The 11,671-nt window shown below is 47.8% G+C and overlaps 1 protein-coding gene across 1 annotated transcript; it reads left to right on the forward strand.

The window, feature by feature from the left end:
- Nucleotides 1-2,019: 2,019 nt before the first annotated feature.
- On the forward strand, nucleotides 2,020-8,345 carry RRM2 (ribonucleotide reductase regulatory subunit M2). Its single transcript, XM_066236206.1, has 10 exons — nucleotides 2,020-2,185; nucleotides 2,264-2,338; nucleotides 2,683-2,826; nucleotides 3,023-3,139; nucleotides 3,797-3,930; nucleotides 4,904-4,998; nucleotides 5,111-5,244; nucleotides 6,132-6,236; nucleotides 6,323-6,436; nucleotides 6,516-8,345. The coding sequence occupies exons 1-10, from the start codon at nucleotides 2,087-2,089 to the stop codon at nucleotides 6,666-6,668; spliced, it is 1,170 nt and encodes a 389-aa protein (XP_066092303.1). The 5' UTR covers nucleotides 2,020-2,086; the 3' UTR covers nucleotides 6,669-8,345.
- Nucleotides 8,346-11,671: the final 3,326 nt, after the last annotated feature.

Here is an 11,671-nt window from a genome sequence, read left to right on the forward strand (position 1 = left end):
GACGGGGCCGTCCCAGTGACTCAGGGAGGAGGCGGTGAAGGGGAAGGTGGCGACTTTTCCCCAGCCTCGTGGCATTCCGACTCAACTTCTCAAGTTTTCTGCAGTGCACATGTGTTATTTGGATGGCCAGGGGGAAAATTGAACTGAAAACGGAGTCATAAATTTCTGGCTGGCTCACAGAGTTGTACTTGGTGGTTCTTGTTCCCAGCGAAGAACAGGAGCTCCTCATTCGTTCCTAGCATTTTGCCCGTTGCAGGGCTCATGTCTATCTCTCACACACACACACTCAAAAAAAAACCAAACAAACCCCCAAACAAAGAAAAACAAAAACAAAAACAAAAACAAAAACAAAAAAGCAAATACTAAGTAAAATGAAAATTGACTAAGTTCAGGTCTTCGCTCCCTCCTCCCCCGATTTTCAGCTTCTTCCTGATGCCCAGTAAAAGCAGTAAAATTTCTGGTTCTTCATTTTGTGAACTTTCTCAGGAATTTTTGCTCAGTTTTCAACTTTTCATACAGTGTTGACACGGAACAGGAGCCTGACAGCAGCCACAGTTTCGGCAAGACACTGCTCCAAAGACCCTTTGTCATTTAGTGAACTTGAAGATTTACAAAGGACTGAGCATTTTACACTCTCATTTAATACTCTCATTAATCACTCCACGAGCCTGACCTGTGGTGGCACAGTGGACAAAGTTTCCACCTGGAACGCTGAAGTGGCCTGTCTTAAAAAATACTAAAAGAGCTGTCCTTCTTGGCTCCTATCAACTCCAGATTCTGGGTCAGTGAGGCTGAAATGGCATCAGAAATGTAGATGTTTAACTAGTTCCTATGATGATGACACCGAGCCAGAGCGGGACTAGGGACCTAGGGTGAGAGTCACTAAAAAAGCCAAGACTCTTTCTACTCCAGGGACCCACAAAATGCCAGGAAGTAGTGAGAGGAAGGGAGATAGAGAAACAGACTCCCACATGTCCCCTGACCAGGATCCACCCTGCAGCCCCCGTCTGGGGCTGATGCTCAGGCCAACCAATCTGCCCTCAGCAACTGAGCGACACTGGAACCAAAGTGACTGCAAGAGGGGAAGAGGGAGAGGAAGAGGAAAGGGAAGAGAGAAGAGAATCAGATGGTTGCTTCTCATGTGCGCCCTGATCGGGGATCGAACCTGGGACGTCCACATGCCAGGCAGATGGTCTACCCTGAATCAACCAGCCAGGGCCCCCTTCACCTTTTTAACCCAGCCCACAACCCCCTCCCCTCTGACAGCTGTCAGTCTGATTGTATCTATGCGTCTGTCTAGGTGTTTTTAAATAAAAGGTAATTTTGAAGAAAAAAAAATACTAAAAGAAAGAAAGAAACCCCAGGTTTGCCCGGTCAAGGCACATACTGTTAATTGATGCTTCCCACTCCTCTCCCCCTTTCTCTCTCTCTAAAACCAATTAATAATAAAAAAAATATTTAAAACAATAATCCCACGGGTTAGCCATGGTTACAAGTCCCATTTTACTGAGTCTTTAAATCATCTGACGGGTCCTCCGGCCGGGTACCTCAGTTGGCTAGAGGTTAGAGCGTCGTCCCCATATGACAAGCTAGCAGTTCGATCCCCAGTCAGGGCACATACAAGGAACAACCAGTAAACCATCTCTCTCTCTCTCTCTATCTCTCTCCTCCACCTCCTTTCCTCTCTTAAAAATCAATCAATAAAAAAAATAAATTATCTGACGTGTCCGAGAGACACAGCAACTGCCTGGCCGGTGGGGACTCAGTAGCCAGGAGCCCTAACCGATTGGCTTCACGATCACTACCAATACATCCTCGCCCAAACTTGCTTGTTCTCAGGGCCCTTGTAACCCCACCCCCCACCCCCAGGGACACGTATCTCAACAAGGCGTTTCTCCACAACCCCGGGGCGTTCCGCAATTTGCATGCAGATCATTTACAAAGCCCGAGAACCGAATTTTATTGGGAGGTGGGCTCGGGGCACATCCAATGGGAAGGTTCCCTGGTCTTTTTAAGCAGCTGGCGGGAAAGAGCGGGGCTAGCCCGACCCCGAGCGCAGCCTCACCTGTGGGACTTGCACGCCGCCATGCTCTCCTGTCGCGCCCCGCTCGCCACCATCGTGGGCCCGCAGCAGCTGCAGCGCTCGCCGGGTAAGAGGCACAGCCTGGCAGACAAGGAGAACACGGTGAGTACGTGTGGGCCAGGGTGAGGCGGTGGTGTCCGTGGGACGCGGACCGGTCCCTCACCGCGCTTCTCCCCGCAGCCCCCAGTCTACGGTGGCACGCGCGTGCTGGCCAGCAAGGCCGCGCGCAAGATCTTCCAGGAGCCGGCCGAGCCCGTGAGTCGGAGCCCCGGGCAGGGAAGGGCTGAGCGGGGCGCCTCCCAGCCAGGAGGGAGGGGTGGAGAGGCTCTTTGCGCTCATTCATTGTCTCCTTCCTGGTGCTTTCCCGCCAAAGTGCGCTTTCGCCATCATTTCCTACTTGATACACCCCCCACGGTTCCCGCCTTCCCAAGTCCCCTGTCTGCTAGGTTCCATAGAGAGGACACCTGTGGGACCCCTGCCACTTTAGACGGCGAACCGCATGAAATTGCCGACAGCGGGCCGACGTTGGCCCGAAAACGTGGCAATTTCATATGGTTCACGGTATAGGTGAGCATCTTCCATACCTTCTCCACCCGCAGAAGAGCAAGGCTCCCGCGCTCAGCGTGCGGGACGAGCCGCTGCTGAGAGAGAACCCACGCCGCTTCGTTGTCTTTCCCATCGAATACCACGATATCTGGCAGATGTACAAGAAAGCCGAGGCTTCCTTCTGGACTGCTGAGGAGGTAACGGGGTTCAGGAGCCCGGGACACTTATGAGACAGTGGAGGCATAGCCTCCGACTGCCCCCTGCCGGGGGCGGGTAGCGTGTGTTCTCGCCGTGGGAGGCCTGCACGAACCAAGTGGGGCGAAGTTTACTAAGCATTATTTAGGTGTGGGAGGCCCCGCATGCTTGACCCCCCTGTGAACTTCTGCGCTTCAGGTGGACCTTTCCAAGGACATCCAGCACTGGGAAGCTCTGAAGCAGGAGGAGAGATACTTTATTTCTCACGTCCTGGCTTTCTTTGCAGCGAGCGATGGCATAGTCAATGAGAACTTGGTGAGCTGCCTGGAAAAGCCTGCTTCTCTTCACTCCAGGTTTTCAGGGAGGCACTCTCCCGCCCCAGAGGCACTCCCGCCCTTTCCCTTCCCGCCTTCCAACCCCCCCCCCCCACCCAGAGCCTTACCTTTGCCCTTCTCTCTCTTAAGCCCCAAGGGCGCTTCTTCTGCTTCTGTAATTTGTTTCCTAAAGCCCATTTCTTCTACCTCTGTGACTTTATAAATAAACTTTCTCTTATATCTTGGAAAAGATGTAAGGGAGAACTAATTCTCTTCTCCATTTTTCCACTTCGAGTGTATGTGTGTGAGAGTGTGTGTGTGTAAAAGCCAGTATTTGTGTGGCGTTTCCCAGTTTAGAGTAGACTTAGCAGTTTTTTCTTATTTTTCTCCTGACTGGAGGTCAAAGACAGTGGTCAGTGGTAACAGGATTTAACAAGTGGTAACAGAAAAATAAGGGTGTAATCTTATCTCTTGATCTGTAAATTGGGCTTAGGACATAAAGTGTCCAGCTTTGTCACGGAATAATGAAGAATTATATAGAGAAACAAACCTTAAAGTGGCACGAAAAAGGGAGTGTGAGGCAACCAGTGTCCACACTGTGACCAAAGGGCTGCTAGTTGTTTTCCCTCAAGCTGACCTTTAACGTGTTTGCCATTAGGTGGAGCGCTTTAGCCAAGAAGTTCAGATCACTGAAGCCCGATGTTTCTATGGCTTCCAGATTGCCATGGAAAACATCCATTCTGAAATGTATAGCCTTCTCATTGACACGTACATTAAAGATGCTAAGGAAAGGTGAGTATTGGAGTGACATACTCACATATTTAGGACTCTCACTAATTGTTTCAAGTTTTTTTATTTATTCATTTTAGAAAAGAGAGGGGGGGGAGAGAGAGAGGAGAGAGAGAAAAGGGGGGGGGAGCAGGAAGCATCAACTCCCATATGTGCCTTGACCAGGCAAGCCCAGGGTTTTGAACCGGCGACCTCAGCATTTCCAGTTCGACGCTTTATCCACTGTGCCACCACAGGTCAGGCCTGTTTCAAGTTTTTAAATTCATATAGGGATAGAAAAATGACTTAAGTCCAAAAAATTCCTTGGTCATCTCTTTTTGGAAGAAGCCTAAGTTTGTTAGCCAATCACTTAAAAGCAAAGTGTGGAGGTTACTCCATTTTTAGAGGTAGAAGTATACTATTGGTCATCTAATGCCTTCTTTAGTAAAACCTAGGTCTGAGAGTTCTCACTCACTGAGGCCAGGGCAGGGTGGAAGAGATGGAGGACACAAAGTAGAACTTGTGTCTTTTAAAGACCTAGGAGTCAGATACAGAAAATAAGACCTAGAAGTACAAATGATAGGAAGTCCATAATACAGTAGCCTGTGTTAAGGACGTGACCTGGACTTGCTTAAATAAATGTATATTTGCATAAACCAAGTAAATGTTGAGATTTTAATGTGAAACCTGACCTGTGGTGGCACAGTGGATAGAGTGTCAACCTAGAATGCTGAGGTTACCAGTTCAAAACCCTGGGCTTGCCCTATCAAGGCACATATGGGAAGAAGCTACAAGTTGATGATTCTTGCTCCTCCCCCACCTTCTCTCTAAAATGAAAAAAATCTTTAAAAAAATAAAAAGAACAATGAAGGAAAAAGCAAGTACTTAAAAAGCACATTTGTTTGAGCCCAATCTGGCCTTGGGTCCTGGTGCTCTGATCTAGAAGCTGGTGACTGAAGGTCCTTGTGGGGATTGGTGATGCTCTGTGTACCTACAGGGAGTTTCTCTTCAATGCCATCGAGACGATGCCTTGTGTCAAGAAGAAGGCCGACTGGGCCTTGCGCTGGATTGGGGACAAAGAGGCCACCTATGGTAAGGGTACCTGTGGCCTTCCTTACCCCTGCGTTTTCTGTGAAGGATGTTACTGGTTTGTTGGTTCTTCCTATGAATTCACTGGAAATTTTTGGCATTGACGCTTAAATAGGAGAACGTGTTGTAGCTTTTGCCGCCGTGGAAGGAATCTTCTTTTCTGGTTCATTTGCGTCAATATTCTGGCTCAAGAAACGAGGACTGATGCCTGGCCTCACGTTTTCCAACGAACTTATTAGCAGAGATGAGGTGAGTCTAGTTCAAGTGGTAGGCTAGGCTATTCTGCACCCCAAACACCAGCACATAGGCATATTCCCTGAAGGCAACACGGGGTCGAGTTGCCTTGTATCCACATTTCACATGTGAAACTCAACCACATATAGGTCGGGGAATGCAATACTTTAAATATGTACTGAAATTATTTTACTTATATTCTCAATATATCACAGAACATTTAAACATAGGTATTTGTCTATGGATGATGGAACTTTTAGAGGGATATTTTTCCCCCTTCAAGTATTTTGTGTAGTTCCTACTGTAACTCAAAGTTAGTTAATGGGCATCTCGATGAAATGCGAACGCATTCTGGTCCAGTGTATGTCTTAGAATGCTTGGATTAAGCTGCAGAAAGCAGGGGCGGTGCTCAGGTATTCTAGTTTAGGCCATATCAGCATTACTTGGGATTTGATGCACTGAGACTTGCAGAGTTGATGCACTTGAAATTGCATTACCGATTTCCTGTGCATTAGATTGTACATCTAAAAGTAGCCTAGTCAGTTTTGCCTTTCCTGTTAGAAGTAATGGCAAAATGAGGGCGCATGGGTGTAGAAAGGAAGGATGCTCTCAAAGCGGAAGTTCTCCAACAACTTTTGCCACATCAGAGCAGCGAGGACCAGACTTGGCCTGTAGTTGGCGCCTAGGTGGCAGCATTGAGCGCCTTGAGTGAGACTGAGCCAGTGACCCAAATGAAGTAGACCAGTTAGTTCCTCATCTTCCTTTCAATGGTTTTACGTGCCATTGGTATGGCCACACAGGATGTATAAAGACAAATGCAGAAAAGATATAAACCATTTCCTATTGCACTTTCACAATGGACATCTTTTGGCTTTATAGTGACCTTAGACCTTTATTCTTAGGGCTTGCACTGTGACTTCGCCTGCCTGATGTTCAAACACCTGCTACATAAACCTTCAGAGCAGAGAGTAAGAGAAATAATTGTCAATGCTGTGAGGATAGAACAGGTGGGTAACCTGTCAGGTGTTATGTGTGCCAGAAGAAGACCTCTTCATACCTCCGTTTGACTGAGAAGCTGTGTTTTGGCCCCTAGGAATTCCTCACGGAGGCCTTGCCGGTAAAGCTCATTGGGATGAACTGTGCTTTGATGGAGCAGTACATCGAGTTCGTGGCTGACAGGCTCATGCTGGAGCTGGGTTTCAGCAAGGTGAGGTGTTGTTCACAGCCCCATCTGTTTCTTTTGAAACTGGTGTTCTGTACTTAGGTTTTGCTGTAAATCTTTTCAGGTTTTCCAAGTGGAAAATCCATTTGACTTCATGGAGAACATTTCACTGGAAGGGAAGACGAACTTCTTTGAGAAGAGAGTTGGCGAGTATCAGAGGATGGGGGTGATGTCAAGTCCAACGGAGAACTCTTTTACCCTGGACGCTGACTTCTAAGTGAACTGAAGGTCTGCTCTTATTTTGTTTTTGTATTTTTTCCCTCTTTTTTTTTTTTTTTTTGTGAGGAAAGAGCGAGAGAGAAGTGGGGAGGAGCAGGAAGCATCAACTCCCATATGTGCCCTGACCTGGCAAGCCTAGGGTTTCGAACCAGCGACCTCAGCATTCCAGGTCGACCCTTTATCCACTGCGCCACCACAGGTCGGGCCTCCCCTCCTTAAAAACACAAATAGGCACTTGAAAGCTATCAGCTAGCCATAACTGGTGTTATCCACAGTGCTCTTTAATGGCAGCTTTAAAATTTTATACTCACCTTGCCATTCGTCTTATAAATGGTGCTAGCAACATCTGTTACCTAGAATGAAACCATGGACAAAAGCTGGTCAGGTTTTAATGAAAGACCATGTCCATGTTTGGCTGTTACGAACAGGTGGGTCGCACATGACTTCACTATGACTCTTAACAGACCTCTGGGCACACAGGTGGGTCTGAGTCAGCAGTTTTAAACATTCAATGTAAATAACAAGGCCATTGGAAGATGGCTACCCCCTGCTTCAAAGTAGATTTTAGAGTTTAGTTCCTTATATATAAAAACCTAACTTGGGTAGCTTGTATACCAAATGCAAAGTATTCTGTTGACCAGTAGTAATGGGAGCCAACTCAAAACTTAGCAGATGACCAAAATAAGTTAAATAGGTAAATTGTCATCTAAGCATGTTTCATCAACTTTAAATCCAATCCCGTGCATATCTAAGTACTAGGCAGTTGCTGCCACATAGAATGTGGGCTGTACTTTGTATTCTGTCGCCCAGGTCAAGTGTCATGAGATAGGAAATAGAGGGAAGGAACTTCTAACTTAAACTGAGGGGTGGCATTGAGGTGTGGGCTGTGCCAACTGCCAGTAACCTGGGTGTGTCAGGGTTATGGTATAATTTTATTGCTCCAAGTACATTTTCCCCAACTGCAGTTTGTATGAAAGGTCCTTGCAGACTCCTAATAGCTAGGATCTGGGATAGAACTGTAAATTGACTTTCAAATCCTCCTTGAACGGAATGACTCATGTAAAATCTGGCTCCTATTCAGTGGTGAAACCAGGGCTTACCATCGGTTTCCCAAGAATTGTGCCTTGTTCTGCTTTTGTTTAATTTGTATTGATAGGTGCTTTGTACTAAATATTCATTTTTTTACTGCACGTTTTTTTAAATTAGATATTTTTTTACATTTTATATTTAGTTTATGCTTTGAAATAATTAGTATTACCTTACAGTTAGTTCATAAACAATTGAGTCTATATTGTTCAGTGTAGTGACTTCTAGAAGTTACCTCAATCTGAGTGTCACCTGATGAGTTAGAGAAGGAGTGTCGCATATGACCCACGAATACATACTCCATCTAAATCCTAGTGTCCGAAGCAAGTGAACTAACAGACATATGCTGGTCCTCTGGTCCCCTGTGTTACTGTTTGCTGTGGCGTTGGACCACTGGCCTATAATGTAATGTTGTCAGTTATTTTCATCACTTACTGTATAAATTCTTAAGCTGTCTATTTCAAGTTTTCTGTAATATGCGACCCTTTCCTAGCTTATAAGTTATTGTTAACCAAACTGACTCCAGGTTCTGTGGTCCCCGCCCCCCATGCAACACAAAAATAAATAAACACTTTGCTGTGTGTTGTTAGGATGGGGAGGGTCAGAAGCAGACTAGGACTGCCTCCCGCTGGCTGTGTCCTGCAAGCACTCACTTCTTCCATCCGTCTAAAGGGAAACACGCTTTAGTCTGAAGCATTTGGAGGACTCTAAAAGTGGAATACGACGCAAGTGCTGAATGATTAAAATAAAGCTGTTGCAGGCTGAGGGGAGTGTTGAGGGGAGGAGTGTCACGTGCAGAGGGTGACATGCTTCCTCGAGGTGGCCTGGGGCCCAGCCTTCCTCAGTGGCTCTCCTGCCTCCATGTGTGCGCCTCGGGGTTCCCGCCAGGTGTCTCCCCTCAAGGAGACCGCTCACTCAGGGCCCAGCTTCTGTCCCTCTTCAAGGAGCGGCCCTCCTCGAGTGGCTGTCCTGCCTGGGGAGGTCTCAGGTACTGGTAGATGCAGAGACTCGTGGGCGTCATCCCAGGCCTACGGACTCCATCCTCAGCTGAAACCAGGGAACAGGCCATCGAAACCACCTCACCTCACTTCATCTTGGACATTTGAGGCCTGGGTGGCATGGATGGACTCCTTATACGTAGTTCCAACCGCGGTTTTCAGTTCTTGCTATGCATGCTGCCTGCCCACGGGCGTATTAGACTTCACATGTGCTTGGGAAGCCGGGTCTGCACAGTTTTACCTGGAGGTGCTATCTGACCTATGTTCCAGATACCTTGAGCACCCAGCACTTAATTAATAGACACATTTCCTTGCATGTGAACACTTGGCTTCTGCTCAGTGGGGTAGCCAAGTCTGGCCACCAATAGCCAGCCCTGAGAGCCTTCCTCTGCTTGCCTACCAGGCTTTGTCTGGCCTGTGGCCCAGCCCCAAGGGCTGGTTCTGCATCTGCAGCTAGAACACAGCATTAATTAGCACTGCCTGCCTGCATGTTGCTGAGGAGCGCCAGCCCTGCCAGTGTTAGCCAGGAGGTCCTGCTCCTGGTTTAAGCGCATAGCAGACAGTCCTCTCCCTGTCAGTGCATAGCTGTATGGCTTTGAGGCAACTGGATTGCATGACTTGGCCCATTTAGACCAGAAAAGCTGGGTAGGACCCCACCTCAGCCTCTGTACAAGGGCGACCCTCCTGGTGTGCTCTGGGCATGAGAAAGTCCTCCGTGTTGTGTCATTCCCGGGGGAATTCTTCATATCAGGTTTTATGATGAGCACGGCTGAACCTGTTGTGTGTATAGGTTCAGTAACCACAGTAACCTTGGCTTGGCTGTAAAGACCAGAGTGATTCTTACCAGATGGCAGACTAGAAATCTCCCTGTTTCAAACACCTCCCAGTGATAAATAGCAAAAGTTAAAGGGGTGATGGCCTCCCAAGAAAGGGGGATTCCTGGATGCTGGGAACAGTGACTGGAAACCTGTGCTTGTAGCAGCCCGAGGGGTGGTCCTAGTCCCTTAGAAAATTAGAGGGTGAGAGGCCCAACACCCCCCTTGGATCTGGAGAGACGGGGCCCAAACTTTGAAATTCTCCTGTCCCCCAGTGAAGAAAGGGCTAAACATAATCTCACTGGCCCAAGGGAGACGGTGTGGGTATTTTATCTTCCTGGACTAAACGTGTGGTCTAGGAACTCATGGAATATAAAACTGCCAGGGCCCATGGGTTCCCATGGATGGAGCTCAGTCACAAAACATGATCCTAGGGACAGAGTCTTACAATTGCAAGAATTTAAGGGCAAAAACATGAAAGGTAAAGTAATCAATGGCAGAAATGAGTCAAAACCCAAAGATCAGCACTGAATACAGATCCTGAGAATTGAAAGGGCTGCCAGTGCCCCAGAGAGGCTCTTCACTAGGCTCCCCTCTGCCGGGGTGGACATGGGGCAAGCTGCTGGCCTTCAGTTTCTCAGCAAGATGGAACTGGCTTCTGAGTGGGTGCAGCCTCCCCTAGAGCACATTAACTGCTGTTCACTAGCCAAATTTCCCTGGTCACAGCCTTCCCCCCTCCCCCATTCCATGCAGTGAGGTTGTAGTTCCTGGCTGCCAGAGCCAGGCCTTGGACTTCTGTTAGGTCTGAGAATGGGGGTGGGAGGCCTGTTATTTTCCCCTGGGCTTGGAGGTTAGGGAGCTGTCTGGGGGTGTAGCAACCACCTGGCAGCTGTGTAGCAGGCCTTTCTTGAAAAGGGGTCCACACAGCAAAAGGGAAAAAAAAGGACTCATGACTAATGGATCTAACCATGCTGGAGTCTCATCCTAGACTTCTCGCATGGATGTTCCTGCCATATGCAACATAGTTAAGGCCTGGGTGGTTCATTTTGTCCACATCACCCTGGGGTAGGGGTAGTTTAATTCTCTACAGATGCAGGCAACAGGCTCAGGCCAGTTGTGCCTTGCGGAGTACCTCCCATATATATATATACATACACAGTGACCACCCAGGACTGAAAGTCTGGTGTGCTGGCCCATGACCACTTCCTCCCCTTTACTGGGAGAATGAAAGCCTCGGCCTCCTTTACACTGCTGGAGCTGCTGGTGGTTAGTGAGTCCTCCAGGGGATTGTGTCCTTACTCCCTGGCCACACTGCAATGGGAGAGCTGAGGAGAGAGCAGTGCCTGGTGTATTTTAAAAAGCGGCTTTATTGAAATAATTTGCGTGTCATCCAATTCAGCCATTTAAGAGGTGCAAACAATTCAATGATTAGTGTTTTCTAGAGTTGTGGAACAGCGGAGACCTGGCACATTTTGTACTCAACTTCTGTCTGCCCTCCAGCCCCCCGATCACTGGTCACTGGTAGTCAGCACAGTAGGTCCGTCTCCGAAGTTGGATTTGGCACATTTTGGAAATGCTCAGAGTAGAACTTGCTCATGGAAATGCCCCTGGATGGTGTTTCTCAAAGGTCATTTGGAGTATTAGAGGCAGCAGAAGGGAGTGGGTCTGCCTGGCAGAGAAAGGTTGGATTTACCTTTCAGAAAGCTTATTTTTCTGAGCATGTTAGAAAAATACTTGCATTCAGGAAAGATGACATTTCCTGGAAGGAGACTTTGCCCGCTGACAGCCTGTGAGGCAGCTCCATTCCTCTGCTGCTGGGTCGTGAAACATTAACCCAGCCTTCCCTCTGAGCTGGGGGCAGGGTGGGAGGAAGGTCAGGGGTTAGGTCTGGTCCATGTTTTTTTTTGTTTTTTGTTTTTTTTTTTTTTTTTACAGAGACAGAGTCAGAGGGTTAGATAGGGTCAGACAGACGAATGGAGAGAGATGAGAAGCAACAATCATTTTTAGTTGTGACAGCTTAGTTGTGCATTGGTTGCTTTCTTATATGTGCCTTGACCATGGGGCTACAGCAGACCGAGAAACTCCTTACTTGAGCCAGCAAC

This window comes from Saccopteryx bilineata, chromosome 6 (genome assembly GCF_036850765.1).
Source record: "Saccopteryx bilineata isolate mSacBil1 chromosome 6, mSacBil1_pri_phased_curated, whole genome shotgun sequence".
NCBI classification, from domain to species: domain Eukaryota; kingdom Metazoa; phylum Chordata; class Mammalia; order Chiroptera; family Emballonuridae; genus Saccopteryx; species Saccopteryx bilineata.